Source organism: Nerophis lumbriciformis, linkage group LG14 (assembly GCF_033978685.3).
Source record: "Nerophis lumbriciformis linkage group LG14, RoL_Nlum_v2.1, whole genome shotgun sequence".
Classification (NCBI taxonomy): domain Eukaryota; kingdom Metazoa; phylum Chordata; class Actinopteri; order Syngnathiformes; family Syngnathidae; genus Nerophis; species Nerophis lumbriciformis.
In genome coordinates, this window is record NC_084561.2 from 2,328,516 (window position 1) to 2,351,257 (window position 22,742).

Here is a 22,742-nt window from a genome sequence, read left to right on the forward strand (position 1 = left end):
CATTGTCCATATGATTGTCTATGTACAGTACAGTATGTGTCCTGCCATTGGCCATGCTCATTTTCGTTAAGTCTGTCAATGAGCTGGTGCATTATACCATTGCCTACTCAGTGGCCTAGTGGTTAGAGTGTCCGCCCTGAGATGGGGAGGTTGTGAGTTCAAACCCCGGCCGAGTCATACCAAAGACTATAAAAATGGGAGCCATTACCTCCCTGCTTGGCACTCAGCATCAAGGCTTGGAATTGGGGGTTAAATCTGCTGCTCACTGCTCCCCTCACCTCCCAGGGGGTGATCAAGGGTGATGGGTCAAATGCAGAGAATAATTTTGCCAATGTGACAATCATTGGTACTTTAACTTTATACGTTAGCATTAAGCTAGTGGCATTAGACCCAACATTCATCCTGTATAATTACATTGCTTATTTGCAGTTTATTCCAAATTGTATAATCAATTCAACGTGATTCCAACAATTATGTGCAATACTTGTACAATATATGTACTTTCCTTAGCGTGCATAGTTTTACAGTTACTTATTTGTGGGGAATATCAAAACACCTGAAGTTATTTTTTTCATCTCTAATTCAAAGGACTGTTTACATATTTAGCAAACTAAATTCCAACATTCGTTGTTTTTTAAATATATGTAAAACATTTGTTTAGCCTTTTAAAAAATAAATATATACATGCATCATTGCCATTCAAATAACTCATCATGTCATAAACATGTGATTTAATAGCCACGCCCCCACCGCCACATATAAGGTGGCAATCTGACTAGGACACCCTAAGTATACCGTATTTTTCGGAGTATAAGTCGCACCTGCCGAAAATGCATAATAAAAAAGGAAAAAAACATATATAAGTCGCACAAACTATGAAAAAAACTGCGACTTATAGTCCGAAAAATACGGTATGTACTTTTTGAGTTTGTTTAGAATATCTCAAATTGAGCCACTGAATTCCTATGATTAGTAAACAATATTACCAAACTTCCCCAGCGAAACTTGTCAAGTTTAAGGCAATGTCCAAACGAGAAAAGACATACCTTTTTTCTTCTCTACTTTCTTGGGTGGAGGCCTCTCTGATTTGTGTTTGGGTTTTTCCGGCTTCGACCTACAGAGAGAGAGAGAGCAAGCAACATGTGGCCTCCACTTTTATGACGTGTCTCGCGCCGGTCTTGTGACGGTGTGCTCACCTGGTTCTGGATCTTTCCTCCGAGCGTTTGGCCTTCTTCTCTTTCAGCACTTTCTCCTTCCTCTCCTTCTTTATTCTGCCTTTGTTTTGGTTGTCGGACTTCTTGGCTGGTTTCTTCACCTTTACCAATAAGGACAAGTGCAAGACTGATCTTGTTGCGATCGGTGTGGTTTAAAAAAAAAAAAACGAGTACCTCAGCTGATGGTGGAGAGTCTGAGTCCGAGGGCGCTGGGATGGGCGCCGGAGGAGGTTTCTTGGACCTCTTCAACGGGTGATCGTTGACGCCTTCTTCTGAGCTGCTGCTGTCACTGTCGCTGGCCTTCTTCACCTCTTTTTCTCTTTTCCGCTTCTCCTCCTCCTCCTTCTCCCGCTCCCGTAGCCTCCGCAGCTCCTCCGCCTCTTCCTTTTTCCGCCGCTCCTCCAGCTCCCTCCTGCGTTCCTCGTCACGTTTCTTCCACTCGCTGATGCGGTCGGGCTCGCTGTCGCTGTGGGGACACGCCACAAAAATGGAGTCACAGTCTCACTTTCAAAGTGCAGATTTTAACCATTGGAATCATTTCTATAGTTTGAAAACATGCAGCGGGCCACATTAAAGTGTTTATTATGGCAAAGTAGCCCAGGTAACTGTCTTTTTTATGCTGTTTTGCAAGACCCGTGTCACATGACTTCAAACCTGACACCTCATTGGCTGGTCCTGAGACAGGATGGATTGCTTTCAGCCTCAATTTACCCAAAGTGAGTGTTGCTTGATGAAGCAGCGAATTTTTCAACACTGAATTTTTAATTAATGAATGACAAATTTTTTATACAATGAATTTTTGAGCACTGATTTTTTACAGTGAATATTTATATACCGATTTTTTTACACTGAATTATTTATGTAGTGAATTGTTATACACTGATTTTTTTTTTTTCTATGACATATTTAGCATAATTTGATTTAAAAAAAAAAATTCCATTGACAAAATTCAGTTGAATAAATTCAGTGTCAAAAGAAAGCTTTAATAACCAAGACACCAATTAAACTCCATAGCGGGGCAGCAGGCTCACCTGTCGCTGTCTGACGATGATGACGATGCTGCCGCCACCGCACGTTTTGGAGGCACAGCTTTGGGTTTCCTTGACCGAGGCTTGGGTGCAGGTTTCTCTGTGGAAGGAAGGATACGGTCGTGTGAAAAAATGATGAGGAGATAAACCCATATCAATATACACTGAACTAAAATAGAAATGCAACACTTTTGTTTTTGCTCCCATTTTTCATGACTTGAACTCTATAAGATCTTAAACTTTGACTAAATACACAAAAGACCTATTCCTCTCAAATACGTCAAACCCCACACTGCTCTTCCTGAATCCGAGGTTGGACTATCCGACGTAGCCTCCTCTCCAGAACACCTGAATAGACCTTACCTGGAAGGCTGAGGAGTGTGATCCCACGATAGTTGGAACACACCCTACGGTTCCCCTTCTTAAAGAGAGGAACCACCACCCCGGTCTGCCAATCCAGAGGTACCGCCCCCGATGTCAACGCAATTTTGCAGAGTCTTGTCAACCAAGACAGCCCCACAGCATCCACAGCTTTAAGGATCTCATCCACAGAGGAGATTTTTAACTACCTCAGCCCCAGAAATAGGAGAGACCACCACAGATTGTCCAGGCACTGTTTCCTCATAGAACGACGTGTTGGTGGGATTGAGGAGGTCTTCGAAGTATTCATCTGCAGTCGAGGTCAGCAACACACCATCCTCACCATACACGGTGTTGACAGTGCATTGCATCCCCTTCCTGGGGCGGCAGATGGTGGTCCAGAATTGCTTAGAAGTCGAAGTCGTCCGGAAGTCGTTTTCCATGGCTTCCCCAAACATCTCCCATGTCCGAGTTTTTGCCTCCGCAACCGCAACTGTCGGTACCTGTCATGGAGTCCCATGAGCCAAAAGGACCCCATAACTCTCTTCAGCTTGATGATATAGTCCATTTTTAAAATTCTTCTAACCAAAATAAATGGCTCTATAGCTATCTTAATGAAATAGGACAATATGTCATTAATAATCAAAATTCTAACAGAGCTAGATTTATTTTTGGGGTTCCTCAGGCTTCCATTTTGGGTCCTGTTTTATTTCTAATCTATATCAATGATTTAAAAAAAATGTTTGTAAGAATCCACTGTTTGCAGATGATACTTGTCTTTTAATATCCCTTTCTAATATTGATTGCTTGACAAGAGAAACAAATAGAACTGTCAAATATTTCTGAATAGTTTAAAATGAATAAATTGTCACCTAATACTAAACAAAAACTATTTTTTTATGATTTTTAGTACAACAATTAAAAGCTATACACTAAGAAGAGGTACAATTATGTATTGATGACATCAAAATTAGAGTTATAGTTAATGAAAAATGAACTTGGAAACAACATACTGAACTTGTCTGTAGCAAGATGATGAAATCCATCGTCATTTTGAATAAAGTTTGTTGTTTTAATCACTGTTCGTGTATGTTGATATTATACCCTAGTTTAATATAACCACATATAATGTATTGCAATAGTATTTGGGGTGCTACTTGTCATTAATACCTTTATAAAATCATATTACCGGTAGTAAAAAAACAATTCTTAAGAATAATGCATTTTTCCAATAGATTGTCTTCATCAGCTCCTCTTTGCAAAAAGGACAGTATTTTGACAATAGTTCATGTGAACATATATTATATATACCATATTTTTCGGACTATAAGTCGCAGTTTTTTTCATAGTTTGGCCGGGGGTGCGACTTATACTCAGGAGCGACTTATGTGTGAAATGATGAACACATTAGCGTAAAATATCAAATAATATTATTGATCTCATTCACGTAAGAGACTAGACGTATAAGATTTCATGGGATTTAGTGACAGATTGTTTGGTAAACGTATAGCATGTTCTATATGTTATAGTTATTTGAATGACTCTTACCATAATATGTTACGTTAACATACCAGTTGGTTATTTATGCCTCATATAACGTACACTTATTCAGCCTGTTGTTCACTATTCTTCATTTATTTGAAATTGCCTTTCAAATGTCTATTCTTGCTGTTGGCTTTTATCAAATACATTTCCCCCAAAAATGCGAATTATACTCCAGTGCGACTTATATATGTTTTTTCCCTTCTTTATAATGCATTTTCGGCCGGTGCGACTTATACTCCGGAGCGACTTATACTCAGAAAAATACGGTACTTATTCTATGTACATACTTGTACATTTGTTCATTGATTTACAAATAATTTTCACTATTTCTTTTAAATATTCTTCTGATTTAGATACTTAAGTGCTGCCCGCCAGCCTCTTCAATTTGGCCCACAAGACGTCATGCGTTCAACAGCGGAGTGCTTTCAAACTGATCTTAAATAACAGGCGGTCTCTGAAGGTGACATATTTGTTTGTGAACAATGTGAGTAAATCAGATCAATGGCCTTTGAAATAATAGCACAGCATTTACTTCTATTACACAACTAACCTCAACACACATGGTCACATATAACACAACCTGCTCACTGAACTTTGTGGATATTATGAAAAACGTCCAAACATAATAACATTTTCTAAATTACACCCATTTAAATCTATTAGAGTGCATGATGGGAAAAATGTAAAACATTCTCTCCACACGTATCCATGTTTGGCGCATTTTTGCTGCCTAATATTTCTGATTGATTACAAAATTTTAAGAAGGTCGTCACAGAAATAAAGAAGGTAGCAGTCAAACTTTCACATACTTTTAATATCCAATTATATTAAATATATATCTATCATATTTATATAAAGGCGCACACACACACACACACACACACACACACACACACACACACAGTTACTTTACATGCAGTCGGCTTTCAGCCCCCGGCCAAATTCTTTTAGCCCAATGCAACCCCCCTAGTTATAATGTGAATGTGACTTGTCTTTTTTTATGCTGCTATAAAAATTGTGACGTTTAGGGAATCACTCTCTCTTTCTCTGCAAATAAAGTAAAACAAAAAACATAAAAAAAAATAAAACCTCTGCCTTGTTTTTAATGAATACTTAGGCCTACTACGCTATTGTATTTTAATGTTGGTTATTAGGGTGGTACTTGGTAAAAAGAGTTTGAGAACCACTGATCTAGACTGAAATGTGTGATGAATGGAAATGACAAAAATGCATCATTTGACAGCACTGCTGTTCTTTTCAGGATGTGAAAATGTTGACTATTGTTATGTATGAGCATATTTTTAAACACAGTGTTGTTTGTTTTGATGTATTATAAAACACTGCAGTTCTTTTTTGAATGTTTGGTTACCATTAGTATTATTAGCTTACAATGGCATTCTTTATGTATTGTTTCAGTTTCGTAAATTCACCAAAGTGTCACAGTGGATTCATCGAGTCTGTTTAGCTGATTGGAGAGCTAGCTTCCACAGCTGGTGTGTCCATGACCATGACTTATGTTTTGTTGGATTATCCGTTTTACTGCCGTGTTACAGACCCCATTTGGAAACAATTAAGGTATGTAAATAAACATTTACAGAATCTTTGTGTGTATATAACTCGTTTGACAAAGTATATATCTGCGATTTATAGTCCAGTGTGGCTAATATCCAGAAAATATGGTACTTATTGGCACCTGATACTGTAAATTAAAATCTGTGCAAAAAGATTATGTTTGAGTGAAGAGCTTCTGCATATATCAGTTGATATCAGTATTGGATGATATCAGTATATCGGTAAGAAAGGCCATGTGGAGCATCGCTATCCTTTAGTGTGCACCTGTCAAGGGTGTCCTGATTTGAATAAGCATCAAGGCAAACAGATGGTAATGGAACTCATCTTTCAAACTCACCTGCCGCTTTTTTCCGTGCCTGGGGAGCTTTGCGGGGAGGCGGGTCCGATTCCGAGTCAGACTTGGAACCGGACTGTGACTCAGAACCAGACACGGCCGGTCGAGGCTTCTCGTCCTCCGAGTCGCTGTCAGCTGCTTTTTTCTCCGAGGCAGATCCTGAGTCTGAATCTGAGTTGGATGAATCTTTCTGCATCGTGACAAAAGAAAACACAACAAACTTGTGTTAGTAATGTCTGCTTAAAAAAAAACTCCAATGATTGTTCTGCATTCTTCATGGGAGGTCCCGGAAGCTCAGTTGACAAATACCCTTTTAATGGCAATTAATATGTAAATACATAATTATTTATAAATTAATTGCAGTTAAAAAGTATATATACTAAATATACGATATATAAATGATATGTAAATATATATTTATAAATTAATTGCATTTAAAAGGTATACATATTATATTTAAGATGTATAAATTATATATGTATATGTATATTTACATATTGATTGCTAATAAAAAGATCCTCATGAAAAGAAAGCGTGAAAATATTCCATCAAGTCAAAACAATCCACAATACATTCATGCACATAATAAAGTCAATGAATTCATGCAACAGGCCAGGGCCAGGTTCGTGTAGCCAGCTCGTCCTGGCCGGTAAGTGTCGCTGGGGGACAATCAAGTGTCAACGACAGAGCAGTATTATTTACAAATGACATGTTCATTGTTCGTTAGGGGTGCTCAAATAATCAATTCACATCCAAATCGTGATTTTTATTCATTTTGATTCTAAATTGATTCTTAATTTTTGAGAATTAAGTTTAAAAATAGGAGAAAAAAGGCTTCTAAAACATATTTTTAAGAAAAAAAATGAGGATGAAAAACATCAAATAACTTAATATTATTATTATTACCATATTATTAGCATTGCTACTGGTGATTGTATTTATTTTTGGTTTCACTTTCTTTAGTGATGTATTTAAAAAGTATTGTGTTTGTATGAAGGGACGGGTACTTTTTTGGCACCGACCAAATCCTGCCGGTCCTACCGGGCACCGATTCACCTCAAATCCAACAGTGCCATGTTACGCGTGGACACCACGCCCGGTGGCCGGCTCTTCGCACTTGGTGATCACTTCAGCAGCACTGAGAGTAGACTCAGCCTTGACATTTTCAACGGCAACAAATTAATTGACTCAAAAAACGCTCCAACGTAAGTTGAGTAAGGCTACACTTTTCCAAAAATGCGCTAGCTTGATGCTAATATACGTTGGCTTTCCTATTGACAAACAATTGGGGCGGCATAGCTCGGTTGGTAGAGTGGCCGTGCTAGCAACTTGAGGGTTCCAGGTTCGATCCCCGCTTCCGCCATCCTAGTCACTGCCGTTATGTCCTTGGGCAAGACACTTACCCACCTGCTCCCAGTGCCAAACACACTGCTTTAAATGGAACTTAAATATTGTGTTTCACCGTGTAAAGCGCTTTGAGTCACTAGAGAAAAGTGCTATATAAATATAATTTGAAATTGTTTTTAATCACATTTATTTTATATTGTTTTTAATTGTGTTTAATATTGTTGTGCAGCACTTTGGAAACATTTTGTTGTTTAAATGTGCTATATAAATAAAGTGGATTGGATTGGATTGGATAATTCCCTTAATCAGCAATTTTACATGCTGCTTTCAACACCTCCAAATTTGTTCATGAAAACTTCAATCAACATTTACAATCAAACAGCTGGTGTGTAATAAGTAACCCTTACAGTATTAACACTTTTGGGCACAACAAAAGACTAGCCAAGGAAAACTATACACTGTTGCTACATTTTCTTGTATTACTTCCATTACCAGTCTGTGATTTTTGGACATAACATTTTTAGGCCAGCACTGCACCTGCAGGTGTTCAGCCCAAGAATCAAATGGAATCGTAAAGTGCCTAAAGATTCCCTCCTGTCATGTTTGTATGAACCGAGAAGGTCATTTTTCTGTGCTGCCCCAACGTAAACGTGCGAATCAATTACCTTTTTCTTTGTTCTGCCTGCTGCCTTCTTTCCGCCTCGCCCTGCTGCTGTTTTCTTCTCAGGAGTAAAATCCTGTTGCAGAAAACACACATGAAACAATTAGTGCCTTCATTGGACCTTAGCGGGGTCGTGCTAGTGACGTTCACCACCTGGTCACTGTTCTTGCCGGAGTCCGACTCTGAAGGCGTGGCTTCTGACTCTGACGGGGTGCCGCTCTCCGCGTCTCTGTCGCTTGACGAGCGGCGAGTCTTTTTTGGGGGAGGAGGAGGACGCTGCAAGACAACATGGAAGCATTAAATGTGAGGTACCGTGCGGACCCAAATATACGACTATGGCTCGTCTTATAATCGGATTCTAGAAATTCATACGTGCCAACCAGGAGGTGGCGCCAAACGATTGAAAGTTTTCCTCCCAGCACTCACACGTGACAACAGGGGAAAGAGTCAAGTGTTATTAGCAGAGGTGGGTAGAGTAGCCAGAAATTGTACTCAAGTAAGAGTACTGTTACTTTAGAGATTTATTACTCAAGTAAAAGTAAGGAGTAGTCACCCAAATATTTACTTGAGTAAAAGTAAAAAGTATATTGTGAAAAAACTACTCAAGTACTGAGTAACTGATGAGTAACATACACACACAGATCATATCATATATATATATATATATATATATATATATATATATATATATATATATATATATATACATACACATATATATGTATATGTATATATATATATACACACACACACACATATATATATATATATATATATATATATATACACACACACATATATATATATATATATATATATATATATATATATATATACATTGATATATACAGTATATAATTTATATTTATTTATTTTGCCGTTTTTGTTTACATGTTAAGGTGTTTTAATGAATATACATGCATGTTTAACACATATAGATTCCTTTCTTTCATGAAGACAAGAATATAAGTTGGTGTATTACCTGATTCTGATGACTTGCATTGATTGTAATCAGACAGTAGTGATGATAACGTCCACGTTTTCAAATGGAGGAGAAAAAAAGTTCCTCCTTTCTGTCTAATATCACATGAAAGTGGTTGGTTTTTGGCATCTTGTTTGTCCAGCTTTCATATTCCTTTTTAAACACTTTACAAGAAATACATTGGCGGCAAACTCCGTAGCTTGCTAGCTTGTTTGCGCTGGCTTCCGGAGACTCTTATTTTGAAAGCGCAGGCGCGATGGAGCGGCACTTTTATTGTGAAGACAGGAACTGTGCAGTCAGTCTTTAGGCTTTTGACGGGAAGTACGGTTGAAATAAAAAAGGGTCTTTTTTCCTTCACACTTTTGATTGATTGATTTGAACTTGTATTAGTAGATTGCACAGTACAGTACATATTCCGTACAATTGACCACTAAATGGTAACACCCCAATAAGTTTTTCAACTTGTTTAAGTCAGGTCATGTGACCCCTGGCTCTGTTTGATTGGTCCAACGTCACCAGTGACTGCATCTGATTGGTGGAACGAAGTGAACGTCACCAGTGACTGTATTTGTTGAAACGCAGGCACTATGAAGGTCTGTCTGACAGACCAAAACAAACAAAGCGTGCATTAACAGATCGATAAAAATTAGTAGCGAGTAGCGAGCTGAATGTAGATAAAAGTAGCGGAGTAAAAGTAGCGTTTCTTCTCTATAAATATACTCAAGTAAAAGTAAAAGTATGTTGCATTAAAACTACTCTTAGAAGTACAATTTATCCCAAAAGTTACTCAAGTAGATGTAACGGAGTAAATGTAGCGCGTTACTACCCACCTCTGGTTATTAGTGACCAACAAAGAAGGAGTTATGATTCGGAATACTTTTGAAAAGTGGTACTTAAAAAATTGAAAACATGCTTTTTTTCTTTTTTTATACATTTTTGTTACAAGCACATGGAGCAGAATATTAATTTAAATAATTCATTAGATTAAATAAAATGATAAGTAAGTAGATATATAAAACGATAGATACTTAATCCATATGGGATTATAAATCTCATCTACAGCCTTTAGTCACTCTGCAGAAAAAGGCCATTAGAATTGTGTCCAATGTTCACTACAGACATCATTCAAATCCACTATTCATGGAGTTAAACTGCACCATGTCATCAACTTTAAAACTGCTCAAATTATGTTTAGGGCATCCCAAAACCATTTACCATCCAATATACAGAACCTATTCCAAGATAGAGATGCTCACCATAGTTACAGTCTAAGAGGAAACAACAAATTATATTTCCCTGAATTTAGAACAACTTTAAAATCAATGTGCATTTCAGTGCGTGGAGTCACTCTGTGGAACAACTTAGGGGACGAGTTAAAAACCTGTTCTAACATGATTACATTTAAAACTGTTTAAAAAAAAAGTACTGAAGAAGTACGAGGAGGAAAGAGAGTGATGCCCTCAGCACAGAGTGATGAGAGAGAGGTATATGGTCAGAGAGTCTTTGGGCCCGTGTGTGTGTGTGTGTGTGTGTGTGTGTGTGTGTGTGTGTGTGTGTGTGTGTGTGTGTGTGTGTGTGTGTGTGTGTGTGTGTGTGTGTGTGTGTGTGTGTGTATGTGTGTGTGTGTGTGTGTGTGTGTGTTTTGTCTTGTCTTGTCTCATAGTAACAGTGGTACTATTGTATTGTTAGTGTACAGGAGCTTTTCTTGTTTTTGTTTGTATAGTATTGTTCTTGTATTCTATTGTTTATGTTAAATGTGGAGTGCGTGAGAGTGGTTGGGATATTATAAGCATCTGCTTCATCCAACCCCCTTTCAAGCCTTGCATAAATGTCTATGCCAAAATGTAAAAAAAAATGTGTGTTGTTGTACTGTGCAGGTTTGAAATAAATACTTCAATTCAATTCAATTCATATCAATGAAAAATATGTTAGATAAAACTTTCGATCATTTTTGTTTTCTTCTTCGTCGGAAGAAACCGGAATTCGCAAAGTTGCATGGACAAAGGCACCCGCTCTCTGGTAACCGAGCAACGCAGGAAGTGATCGCTGATCAGTGGGAGTGACACGCTAACAGCCAATCAGGTAACAGTATCAACTATCATGCGCCATCTTGTTGACTCTTTGAGTGAGAAGAGAAAGTACAAATGAGTGTTGCAGAGAGCGAAGACATTTTCCATGAAACAGGAAGGGGGAGTCCGGAGAACAAAGGCATTGTCAGATATCAAAAACATTTTGGGGGAGGAATTATTGACAATGAGAGTAATTTTTATTGTGAAATTAATTAAAAAATGACTTTTCTCAAGCAGGGCAAACAGGCTGGTGCTTGAGCAGAGGTTATTACCATCTACTTCACAATGTTGAATGCTAAATACCAGAGGTGGGACCAAGTCATTGTTTTGCAAGTCACAAGTAAGTCTCAAGTCTTTGCCCTCAAGTCCGAGTCAAGTCCCGAGTCAAGACAGGCAAGCCCCGAGTCAAGTCCAAAGTCAAGACTGGAAAGTCTAAAGTCAAGTCCTAAGTCCTGCATTTTGAGTTTCGAGTCCTTTCAAGTCCTTTTAACCACAGACTAATATATTAACACAGATTGTGTATGCTTTTCAAACGCTGTATTTATTTATTAAAACAAGTGCATTTTAAATTGCAGGAAAGAAAATTGTGCTGACATTGCACTTTATAATAGCACTATTAACCAGTCTTTTTAAACATTTAACTCATTCCTTTACAGAATAAACATTTGAAAAAACAAGTGCAAATGTACTTATTTGTACAAAAGTGTTAACATTGAAAAAACATGACATATACGTGAACATAACAAAAAAGTTGTACTTTTTATATGTCAGGGCCCTATGCTGCACTGCATTTGCAAAAGACCAAATTAGCCAAGAGTCTGTCAGTCATTTGTGCACGATGGGGGCGTAGTATGATGCCACCATGGCTGAAAACTCATTCCACTGGAGCACTGGAGGCAGGCACTGCCAAGACTCTCATGGCCACTCGGAACAGTGAAGGAAGAGTCTTCATGTTCAATGCCCAGAACAAAAGGGGAGAGAGTTGTTTTGGGTTGGTGCACTACTTGTAAGTGTATCTTGTGTTTTTTATGTTGATTTAATTAAAAAAAGAAAAAAGAAAAAAATTATTTCTTGTGCGGCCCAATACCAATCGATCCACGGACCAGTACCGGGCCGCGGCCCGGTGGTTGGGGACCACTGAGGTAAACAACCAACAGTATGTCAGAAAGCTAGCTAAAACGGTACACATATTCATAATATAGTATACATTTTAACTGACCTTTATTTGACTATTTTTGTCTTTTTTTAGGTGGCTAAAATACGCGGTGCTGCTGACCGCCGTCTAACGTTACGTGTGACATATTGACTAACGTAACCCTGCTTAAAAAAAATCACTGAACAAAAAGTATGAATAAGGTAGTGAACTGCAACAGATTCCCGTGTTTGCAACAACGTTATAACGTTAGCAGTGAGTTTACAGCCTCACTGATTTAACTACACAGCAAATAAAAGTCACGTTACTTAGCCAATAAACGTTATCTTACATTCAAAACTTACCCTTCTTTGTTCAACTTCAAATGCCGGACGAAGTTGGAAGTTGTTGCCTCTCCATCAGTCATTTTCGAACCGCATGTGTTGCATGCTGCAAACCGTTTTGTGTTGACCACCTCGTAATTTTTATACCCAAACAAAATTATTTTAGGTATCATTTTTTGTTCACTGGCGTGTGGTTTGGACATGTCTTCTTCGTTGGTTGTCCTGCAATTTGATTGGATGAATGCTGTGTGATGAAAACAAAGTAGATCTAATTTGATTGGCTGTTGTATTGAGAGCACACCAGCTGACACACGCAACGCTGATAGACAAGTACACAATGAAAAATACGGAGCGCTCCCGAATAACTTTTTCATCTTTGGGTTTTGGGGAAAGTAGCAAGTCATGTCAAGTCATGTCAATTCAAAAGGCTCAAGTCCAAGTGAAGTCACAAGTCATTGATGTTAAAGTCTAAGTCGAGTTGCAAGTCTTTTTACATTTTGTCAAGTCGAGTCTAAAGTCATCAAATTCATGACTCGAGTCTGACTCAAGTCCAAGTCATGTGACTCGAGTCCACACCTCTGCTAAATACATATTGTATCTGCTGATGTACTTCTGTTATAGTACCGTATTTTTCGGAGTATAAGTTGCTCCGGAGCATAAGTCGCACCAGCCGAAAATGCATAATAAAGAAGGAAAAAAAAACATATATAAGTCGCACTGGAGTATAAATCGCATTTTTTGGGGAAATGTATTTGATAAAAGCCAACAGCAAGAATAGACATTTGAAAGGCAATTTAAAATAAATAAAGAATAGTGAACAACAGGCTGAATAAGTGTACATTATTTGTCTCACTGTACACAAGGACATGTACATCCAACACCTTCAACACTACCTAAACAACACCAAATCATCCTACTATACAACTTCAATCAGTTCTAATGAAGGCAACTCCAAGACACTTTTTTCTATTCTTGGCAAAATGTCAAATCCTCCGCACTTACTTCCCTCTCATATGGCCTCAACTTCTTTTTGTTGTTCTGTTATGCAATTTTTTATTTCCAAAATCACCCAGATTCACCAACAACTTCCTTCTTCTTCTCCTCAACCCCAGTTCACACCCCCTGCCTCCCTCATCCATTCATTTTCTAGTTTTTCACTGCCTTCTCAGTTGGACATCACTGACTTATCCGTGGATCCAAGCCATCCAGCTGTCTTTTAGATCCCCTCCCTACTGCTTTGGTGAAAGTCTGCCTTGCCTCACTGATCCACCTCATCACCAACATCATCCATTCTTCTCTCATGACTGGAATTGTTCCCTCTGCTTTCAAAACAGCAGCCATAACACCAATTTTGAAAAAAACAGGCTCAGATCCAAATAATTTTAATAATCTTTGTCCAATTTCAAATCTGCCATTCATCTCAAAAATCCTTGAAAAAACTGTCTCCTACCAACTTCACTCCCACCTACACTTAAATAAGCTATATGAACAATTCCAGTCTGGTTTCCGCCCCCTGCACAGCACTGAAACAGCACAAGTAAAAATGACAAACGATCTCCTCCTGGCAGCTGATTCTGGTCTTCTCACTATCCTAATCCTCTTCGATCTCACTGCAGCCTTTGACACCATTTCACACACTGTCCTCCTTCATAGATTGCAGAGTATTGGCATCACAAGCACACCCCTTCACTGGTTTAGATCATATCTCTCCGACCACACTCAGTTTGTTCAACTCCGTTCATTCAAATCCCCTCCATCTCCCGTTTCCTCTGGTGTCCCCCAGGGCTCTGTTCTTGGTCCCCTGCTTTTTATCTTCCCCTGGGCAATATTTTCCGTAAATTTAAAATATATTTTCACTGTTATGCGGATGACACCCAGCTCTACATCTCCTCCAAACCAACTGCCTCTCTCCCTCCTTCCTCCCTTACAGACTGCCTCAGTCAACTCAAGCAGTGGTTCTCATCCAATTTCCTTCAACTCAATAGTAATAAAACCGAAATCTTACTTGTCGGTACAAAAACCATTCTCGCCAAAACCAACAGCTTGTCCATTACTCTCTGCAGTTCCTCTGTCTCACCCTCCTCCCAAGTCAAGAGTCTGGGTGTCATCCTCGACAGCACACTCTCCTTTCAAGCCCACATAAACAACATTACCCGGTCTGCTTACTTTCATCTTCGGAACATTAATCGTCTTCGCCCATCCCTTACCCCTCATACTGCTGCCATACTAGTCCATAGCCTGGTCACCTCTCGCCTGGACTACTGCAACTCTCTCCTGTTTGGTCTCCCTCACAAGTCACTTCACAAACTTCAGCTTCTCTAGAACTCTGCAGCCCGGATAATCAACAGAACCCCTTCAGTCCAGCACATCAGCCCTGTTCTGCAGCAACTCCACTGGCTACCCATCAAACATCGCATCCATCATATCTCTCTGACCTGATCCATGTTGCCACGCCCTCACGTTCCCTAAGATCCTCTTCATCCATCCATCTCACTGGCCCTTTATTTCAAGTGTCCACCATGGGTGCCCCAGCTTTCAGCCGCTCTGCCCCACATCTTTGGAACTCTTTACCACCAAACCTTCGCAACTTAAATTCAATATCCCTCTTCAAATCAAGACTCAAAACACACCTATTCCTGACTGCTTATTCATTGTACGTAATCATATTTTCTTTTTTCTTTGTTGTTGTTGTTTTTTTTATCCAATTTGATTTTATTGTTGTGATTTTGTACGGTGTCCTTGAGTGCCCAGAAAGGCGCCTTATAAATAAAATGTATTAGTATTATTATTATGTTATATGAGGCATAAATAACCAACTGGTATGTTAACGTAACTTATTATGGTAAGAGTCATTCAAATAACTATAACATATAGAACATGCTATACGTTTACCAAACAATCTGTCACTCCTAATCGCTAAATCCAATGAAATCTTATACGTCTAGTCTCTTACGTGAATGAGATCAATAATATTATTTGATATTTTACGCTAATGTGTTCATCATTTCACACATAAGTCGCTCCTGAGTATAAGTCGCACCCCCGGCCAAACTATGAAAAAATCTGCGACTTATAGTCCGAAAAATACGGTAGTTTAAAAAAAAAAGGCCGATACAGATGTACGTCAAAATACCAAATAACGGCGCCGACAATTGGCCCCGCTGATAATTGGTCGATCTCTAAATAAAAGAGCAATGTTGAAATGTTGACGATAATAACAAAGCTCACATGCAGGCTACTTTTTTCTTCAAAAAAAGACATACAGTGTTTTGGTTTTGTAAGTGGAAACTACCAAAATGTTTGTTGGATATTTTGACTGCAACTATGAGTAGAAAAAGTGATTGTATTTTCAGGACTACAGAATGCACCAGGATATAAGCTGCATCCACTTCATTTTCGGGGAAAAATTAGTTTTCCCATATAGCCGCAGATATACAACTTGTGAAATTAGTTATTTACGTACCTTAATTATTTCCAAACGACACTTGTAACACGGCAGTAAAACGTGTGTTTAAGCAAAACAGAAGACATGGTCATGGACCATGACTTCTAGCTGCGGAAGCTGGCTCTCCAATCAGCTAAACAGACTTAATAACTGCAGGGTGACGTTTGGGGAATTTACTGAGGAATTTGTGAAAGTGAAACAATACAAAAAGAATGCAAGAAAAATAATACTAACGCTGACACTCGTAAATGTATTAGCATATTAGCTAATGCTAACGACGCTGGCTTCATTAAATGACGGTAGCACGTACAAATATGCATGAAGACACAGACATGGGACGGTTTAGTAAGTAAGAATTGTTTCAGTTATGCATAAAACGGAAAAAACCTTGCTTGGAGTGATGAATGAAGAATCCTTTTGAGTAAAAACACTGTGGACGACTTATAAGACGGGACGGCACTTCTACTTCCGGTTCAAAGCTCTAAACAGAAGAGCACTGCAGTGAGCAAACCCGTCCGAAAGACAGCGCCATTGCACAAACAATAACACACCTTCTCAGTGTATTTGCCTATATTTGTTTAACTATTTGTATTATTATTATTATGAAATCCATAAATTAGCCACACTGTTTTATGAGTCACAGGGTTCAAGTGTAGGGAAAAAGTAGTGGCTTATAGTCCAGAATTGAAGGTAATCTAAACATTTACCTTAGTAGGCTGCAGTTTACGCTTCACGCCGCCTCCTCCTCCTCCCTTTCCTCCCTTTCCTCCGTCTTCACCGGCAGAATCCGAGTCAGCCTCGCTTGCAGAGTCCACCTTCTTGGGCACGGGGGCTTCTTCTTCATCGTCCTCCTCGTTGTCATCGCTTCCTCCGCCGGCATTGTTGCCTTCGCTGTCAGACGAGCTGGGGGGCTGAGGACACAGCAAGTAGGGGTCAGTCCGTGGTCACCATGTGGCCTGGAAGAGACGCTCACCACAGGTGGAGCGCTGTAGGAAGCGTGTGGATTGTTCTGGATCTCCCACAAGCCTTCGTTGAAGCCTTTCCTTTTGTTGGGCTTTCCGTAGCGATCTTTACACTTTTCATAGGCAAAAAGATCCTTGGCTGCCAGAAACGCACTGCGGGAGAAAAGAATGTTGAAACTGCTGCCTAGAGGGCGCTCTAGCTGGTCTCACCATGTAAGACACACCCTACTAGCAAAAAGGTAATGTTACGTTACAAAGGCAGCGTGTGGTTTCCCTCACTGCTTCAACATATTTACAACAACCTTTTGGATTCATGCACCATTCATCTATGATTATTACAGACTCAGGCTGCAGCGAACAATTATCTTAATAATGTAGTAGTTTATTTTAGTCATCCATCCATTAGTTTGTTCCATTAATCAAGTAATGGGTAAAACACACTTTGTAGCCTCAATTTCAGGGAAAATAGTTGAAAATAAATATTTTTCTATCTGCCATAACCTTCATTATTTTTTTTGCCTTTTAGGTAACATATTCTACCTTTCATTTACCTATTAGGTACCTTTTTGTATATTTTATTTACCATCATATATCTTCTTTTACCTTCTATATTTCTTATTTTACCTTTTATTTGCCTTCTATTTAACTTATTTTACCTTTCATTAACCTTATTTTATCATGTATTTATTTGACCTTTTATTTACCTTCCATAGTTCTTTTACCTTATATTCACCCTTTATATTCCTTATATTACCTTTAAACTACCTTCTATTTAACTTATATTTACTTTCTTTTACCTTCTATATTCCTTCTTTTACACACGAGGTACCTTCTTTTAACGACATGTTACCTTTTGTTTTCTAGTCATTTTACCTTTTATTTACCTTCTATTCAACGTGTTTATTAACCTTTGACCTTGTATTTACCTTCTATTTTACTTATTGTACCTTTTATCTACCTTCTATGCACCTTCTTTTAAGCTTATTTGACCTTCTAATTAGCCTTCTTTTATTTACTTCTTTTACCTTCAATTTACCTTTAATTGACCTACTTTTACCTTTTTGTAACCTTCTTTTACCTTTTATGTAACTTAATTGACCTTTTACTAACTAATCTTAGCTTCTTTTACCTTTTATTTACCCTCTACGTACCTTATTTTGCATTTAATTTACTTTTCCTACCTTCTATGTATCATATTTTACCTTCTTTTACCTTTTAGGTAACTGTTTTATTACCCATTATGTACCATCTTTTACCATTTATGTACCTTCTTTTACCTGTATTTACTTTTTTTTTTTACCTTGTATTTACTTATTTTACATTTGTTTACCTTTTACTTTCTTCTACCTTCTATTAAATTAAGATTTACCTTATTTTATGCGTCCTGGATTTATCAATTAGTATTAATTACACTGAAGGATTAATCAAAGCAAAATCATTTATAATTGAAGCTTTTTTCAAATCAGATGAATTGATTGAATGGAGTACGGTAATCGTTGCAGCCCAAATATTAATATAAATAACAGCCCTTTTACGGTAGCGGAAATTGCACCCCCTAGTGGTCTTTTTATATAGGGCAGGTGCCATATTTGCTTAATTACTATTTATTAATTAAAACATGAATTGAATTACTTCAGTAGTAATTTAAAAAATGATTTACAAGCAAAACAACTACAAAAAAATAAAGTAATGCGCCAAGTTAAAAGTACTACATTAATTTAAAGGGAATCGATAAATTTTTAAGGAATATTTTCGATTTAAGAAGGGCAGACTTTATATCAAGGGTAACGCTTTTAATGACAAGAACATTAAACGTTTAGTCTGTCTGCCCGTCTGCGGCGTCCTCGCCATCAAAACAAGAATGGTGGATAGCTACGGTGGCTGAGAAAGGTCACAACAAACACAAACGCGACAAAACAATATAAGTTGCAACACAACCACTTTCAGATACAGCAATATTGCAAAAGCCACAACAAATACAAACGCCACGACACAATAATACAAAGCCACAACACAACTTTAAGCCACAAAGGATGTTTTCAACGGTGTAATAAAGTCGTTAAGTCAAAACTTGTCCACTGTCACTTCCGCTGCATCTTTGTGTTGTTGTGTTTTGGCTTATAGTTTTTGTGTTAGGACTTTATGTTATTGTGTTGTGGCGTTTATATTTGTTGTGACTTTCCTCTGCTACTGTAGCTGTTTATGAAAATAAGAGTAGTAGCAGGCCCAACCACTGCTCATTCATTTTTTGTATCAATTTGTTATGTAATTGTATTATTTCTATGGCAAAAAACAACAGCAAAAGTAGCAGGTACTGTCAATTCCACCTGAAAAAATGTAGGTTGCACTTTATTTTTGATATTAATATTGTATCATTTTATGTTGAAAAACAAAAAGCAGAGGTAGGAGGCAAATATACCATATTTTTCGGAGTATAAGTCGCTCCGGAGTATAAATCGCACCGGCCGAAAATGCATAATAAAGAAGGAAAAAACATATATAAGTCGCACTTTTGGGGGAAATGTATTTGATAAAACCCAACATTAAGAATAGACATTTGAAAGGCAATTTACAATAAATAAAGAATAGTGAACAACAGGCTGAATAAGTGTACGTTATATGAGGCATAAATAACCAACTGGTATGTTAACGTAACATATTATGGTAAGAGTCTAAGGCTGAAACGACGCGTCGACGTAGTCGACGTCATCGGTTACGTAAATACGTCGACGCCGTTTTTGTGCGTCGGCGCGTCGCATATTTACGTCACACTACTGTCATGGCGGAGCGCAAAGCAGACGATGCAAGCGAGGGGAAAAAAGCACGCCAAAAGTCGTCAAAAGTGTCGGAGTATTTCAATAAACGGCCTAATAATGTTGTTGTATGCACACTGTGTCGAGCGAAAATGGCCTATCATAGCAGCACAACGGCTATGAACGAACATTTGAAAAGAAAACCCCCGACAGCGTTCTTGCCATCACCATCAACAAGTCAATCGTCCGCGTGCGTATACGTTGTCATTATTACACAAAAACATGAATGTGTCATTTGTATCTGCGTTGTAAATTCATAAACTAAAGCACCGTTTGCTCTGAGAGGCGCGTTTGGCGTGCCTGTTCAGTGTTTACAAAGACGCGCTCCTCTTTAACGCTGTGGAGAGGCGGCGGCGGCGAGCGAGCGGCGAGGCGGGGCGCGCCGGGAGCGACGCCGCAAGAGACAGGGGACGACGAGCGAGCGAGGAAGAGGAGCTGAAAAGCGAGGAAAGAAAGAGAAAAGAGTTGGAAGAGAAAAGACTTTGTGTAAAATTAAAAGATTGTAAACCTGGCAAAGCCGTCTGGCGTTCAGTCTGTCGGTCCTGAAAGAACCTCACGGCACAAGACGTGTCACAAACGCTAACGTTAATTAGTTGTGCAAATACCTTTTACAACATTAACAGTTACATATACTATGTACAAACCAACAATTAACTTTCACTTTAATCATACTATCATTGTTGTGTTATTAAGCAAAATAAGCAATACTTTTACTTTTGTTGAAATGTTTACACTGTACATTTTTTTGTATTGGATGTTTAGCTTTATTTTTGCACATTTTAGCAAATAAGCAATACTTTTACTTTTGTTGAAATGTTTACACTTGTTACAGAATATTTCCGTTTTGCACTTTTTTGTATTGGATGTTTATCTTTATTTTTGCACATTTTAAAGCAAAATAAGCAATACTTTTACTTTTTAAATGCTTATACTATTCCAGAATATTAAGATTTGCACTGGATGTTTACTTTTATATTTGCACATTAAAAAGAAAATAAGCTACTTTTAATTTTGTTAAATGTTAAAAGTTTTAAATGTTTACATTGTTACAGAATATTTTGTCATGTTGTTGTCAATGTTGACTGAGTGGCCATACTTTTTTTTTTGTAAATAAAAGCCATGCCTTTTGAAAAAACTGGCCTACATTTATTTTTTCCTCTTCATTTTAAATAAAAAAAATAATCGGTAAAAGGAAAAATAATCTATAGATTAATCGAAAAAATAATCTATAGATTAACCGATTAATCGGAAAAATAATCTATAGATTAATCGATAGAAAAATAATCGTTAGCTGCAGCCCTATAAGAGTCATTCAAATAACTATAACATATAGAACATGCTATACGTTTACCAAACAATCTGTCACTCCTAATCGCTAAATCCCATGAAATCTTATACATCTAGTCTCTTACGTGAATGACATCAATAATATTATTTGATATTTTACGCTAATGTGTTCATCATTTCACACTCCTGAGTATAAGTCGCACCCCCGGCCAAACTATGAAAAAAAAACTGCGACTTATTGTCCGAAAAATATGGTACTGTCACAATGTTGGTTATTGTACCTTTAATGAAAATTGCTTGAATATTGAAAATGAAAATTCCACCTAAACTTTATTCAAATAAGATGCGAATGCATCGGCCATTAATTGTTGTATACTTGCTTGTTTGTATCCATAAGTCATGTATACATCATTCCCTTACATGAAATAACAGGAGTATGGGAAACTGCAAATGCACTGTCCAGTAGCCACAATTTAATGATATATTATTTACTTTTGCTAAAAAGTTACTGAATCGATTTCAACTCACTGAATCGTTCTAAAAAAATAACATTGTCCCTGAATCTTATTGGCAACCACAAATTCTGAATGGAATGGAAGTCAAAACGAATGGTTATACACCCTTAACATATACAGTTTGTTTTAGTCGTGCTAAATTTAAAAAACATCTTTGAAACATTTACTGAATATTGCAGGGCTTTTTAAATAAAATACTGAATTGAAAATGTTCTATTCTGGAACTCTTGTAGCATTCGATAGAAAACCATGAAACAGGTGGGATGAAATTGTCTCTTACGTTTCATGAGTTCCAAAGAAGAAAATTGGAATTTTATTCGGTGGAGGTTTCACTGCTCCATCAGCCACGTCTTCAATCTGGGGAGAAACAAGACGACGTCGCATCAATTGAAGGCAAAGATAGTTAGAAAAGGATCGTTGGGTTTCAAATCCTGCATATATGCTGAAGAAAATGAAATAAGGTTGTGCAAATATGTTGCACGTCACTTGCAAAATAACGTTAGCGTGACTGATGATGTTTAAAGGCCGACATTGTGGCATGCAAATGGAGCTTTTGTAAAGATTGCATGCATGATTGTGATATAGAATGTTAGGATAGTGTTGTTAGGACACTTGCATGGATGCTAGCTGGCTCACCCTGGCTGGCCAATGGGGGTAGCCCTTCATTTTAGCGAACACCAGGTCTCCGGGCTTGAAGCTGTGCGGCATTTCCCCGCTTCCGTCAGTCACCTACAATCACAAATAGAAATAAATAAGCGGCCTTTTGTGTGTCGCTCCCTGCTCGGAGTCGACAGGTACGACGCGAAAAGCCGAAAACGACGCAGCTAGCTTCGGAAGCTAATGTGTACTATGCTAATATGCTAACGTTACCGCGAGAAGATACCAGCAGAGTGAGCCCACTGACTTCCGGTGACGGTTTGTTGACACGCTTCAAAATAAAATAACTTTTGGTTTGGAGTTTAAACATTTAAACAATCTAATGTTACATACACTATAGGGATGTGGGGAAAAATCGATTCGAATTCGAATCGCGATTCTCACGTTGTGCAATTCAGAATCGATTCTCATTTTTATTTTTTATTTTTTTAATTAATCCATCCATCCATCCATCTTCTTCCACTTATCCGAGGTC

The 22,742-nt window shown here is 38.0% G+C and overlaps 1 protein-coding gene across 1 annotated transcript in view; it reads right to left on the minus strand.

Annotated features, from left to right (window-relative positions):
- hdgfl2 (HDGF like 2) overlaps window positions 1–22,505 on the minus strand; it is a 41,164-nt gene extending 18,659 nt beyond the window's left edge. The window contains exons 1-11 of the mRNA XM_061976235.2: window positions 22,247–22,505; window positions 21,891–21,967; window positions 17,007–17,148; window positions 16,741–16,944; window positions 8,215–8,337; window positions 8,066–8,137; window positions 6,057–6,243; window positions 2,246–2,342; window positions 1,389–1,680; window positions 1,197–1,315; window positions 1,047–1,114 (exon numbers count right to left, since the gene is read on the minus strand). Of these exons, the coding sequence (XP_061832219.1) occupies window positions 1,047–1,114; window positions 1,197–1,315; window positions 1,389–1,680; window positions 2,246–2,342; window positions 6,057–6,243; window positions 8,066–8,137; window positions 8,215–8,337; window positions 16,741–16,944; window positions 17,007–17,148; window positions 21,891–21,967; window positions 22,247–22,318 (1,453 nt within the window). The 5' untranslated portion in view covers window positions 22,319–22,505. The remainder of the gene's footprint in view (window positions 1–1,046; window positions 1,115–1,196; window positions 1,316–1,388; window positions 1,681–2,245; window positions 2,343–6,056; window positions 6,244–8,065; window positions 8,138–8,214; window positions 8,338–16,740; window positions 16,945–17,006; window positions 17,149–21,890; window positions 21,968–22,246) is intronic.
- Between the last annotated feature and the right edge of the window lie 237 nt (window positions 22,506–22,742).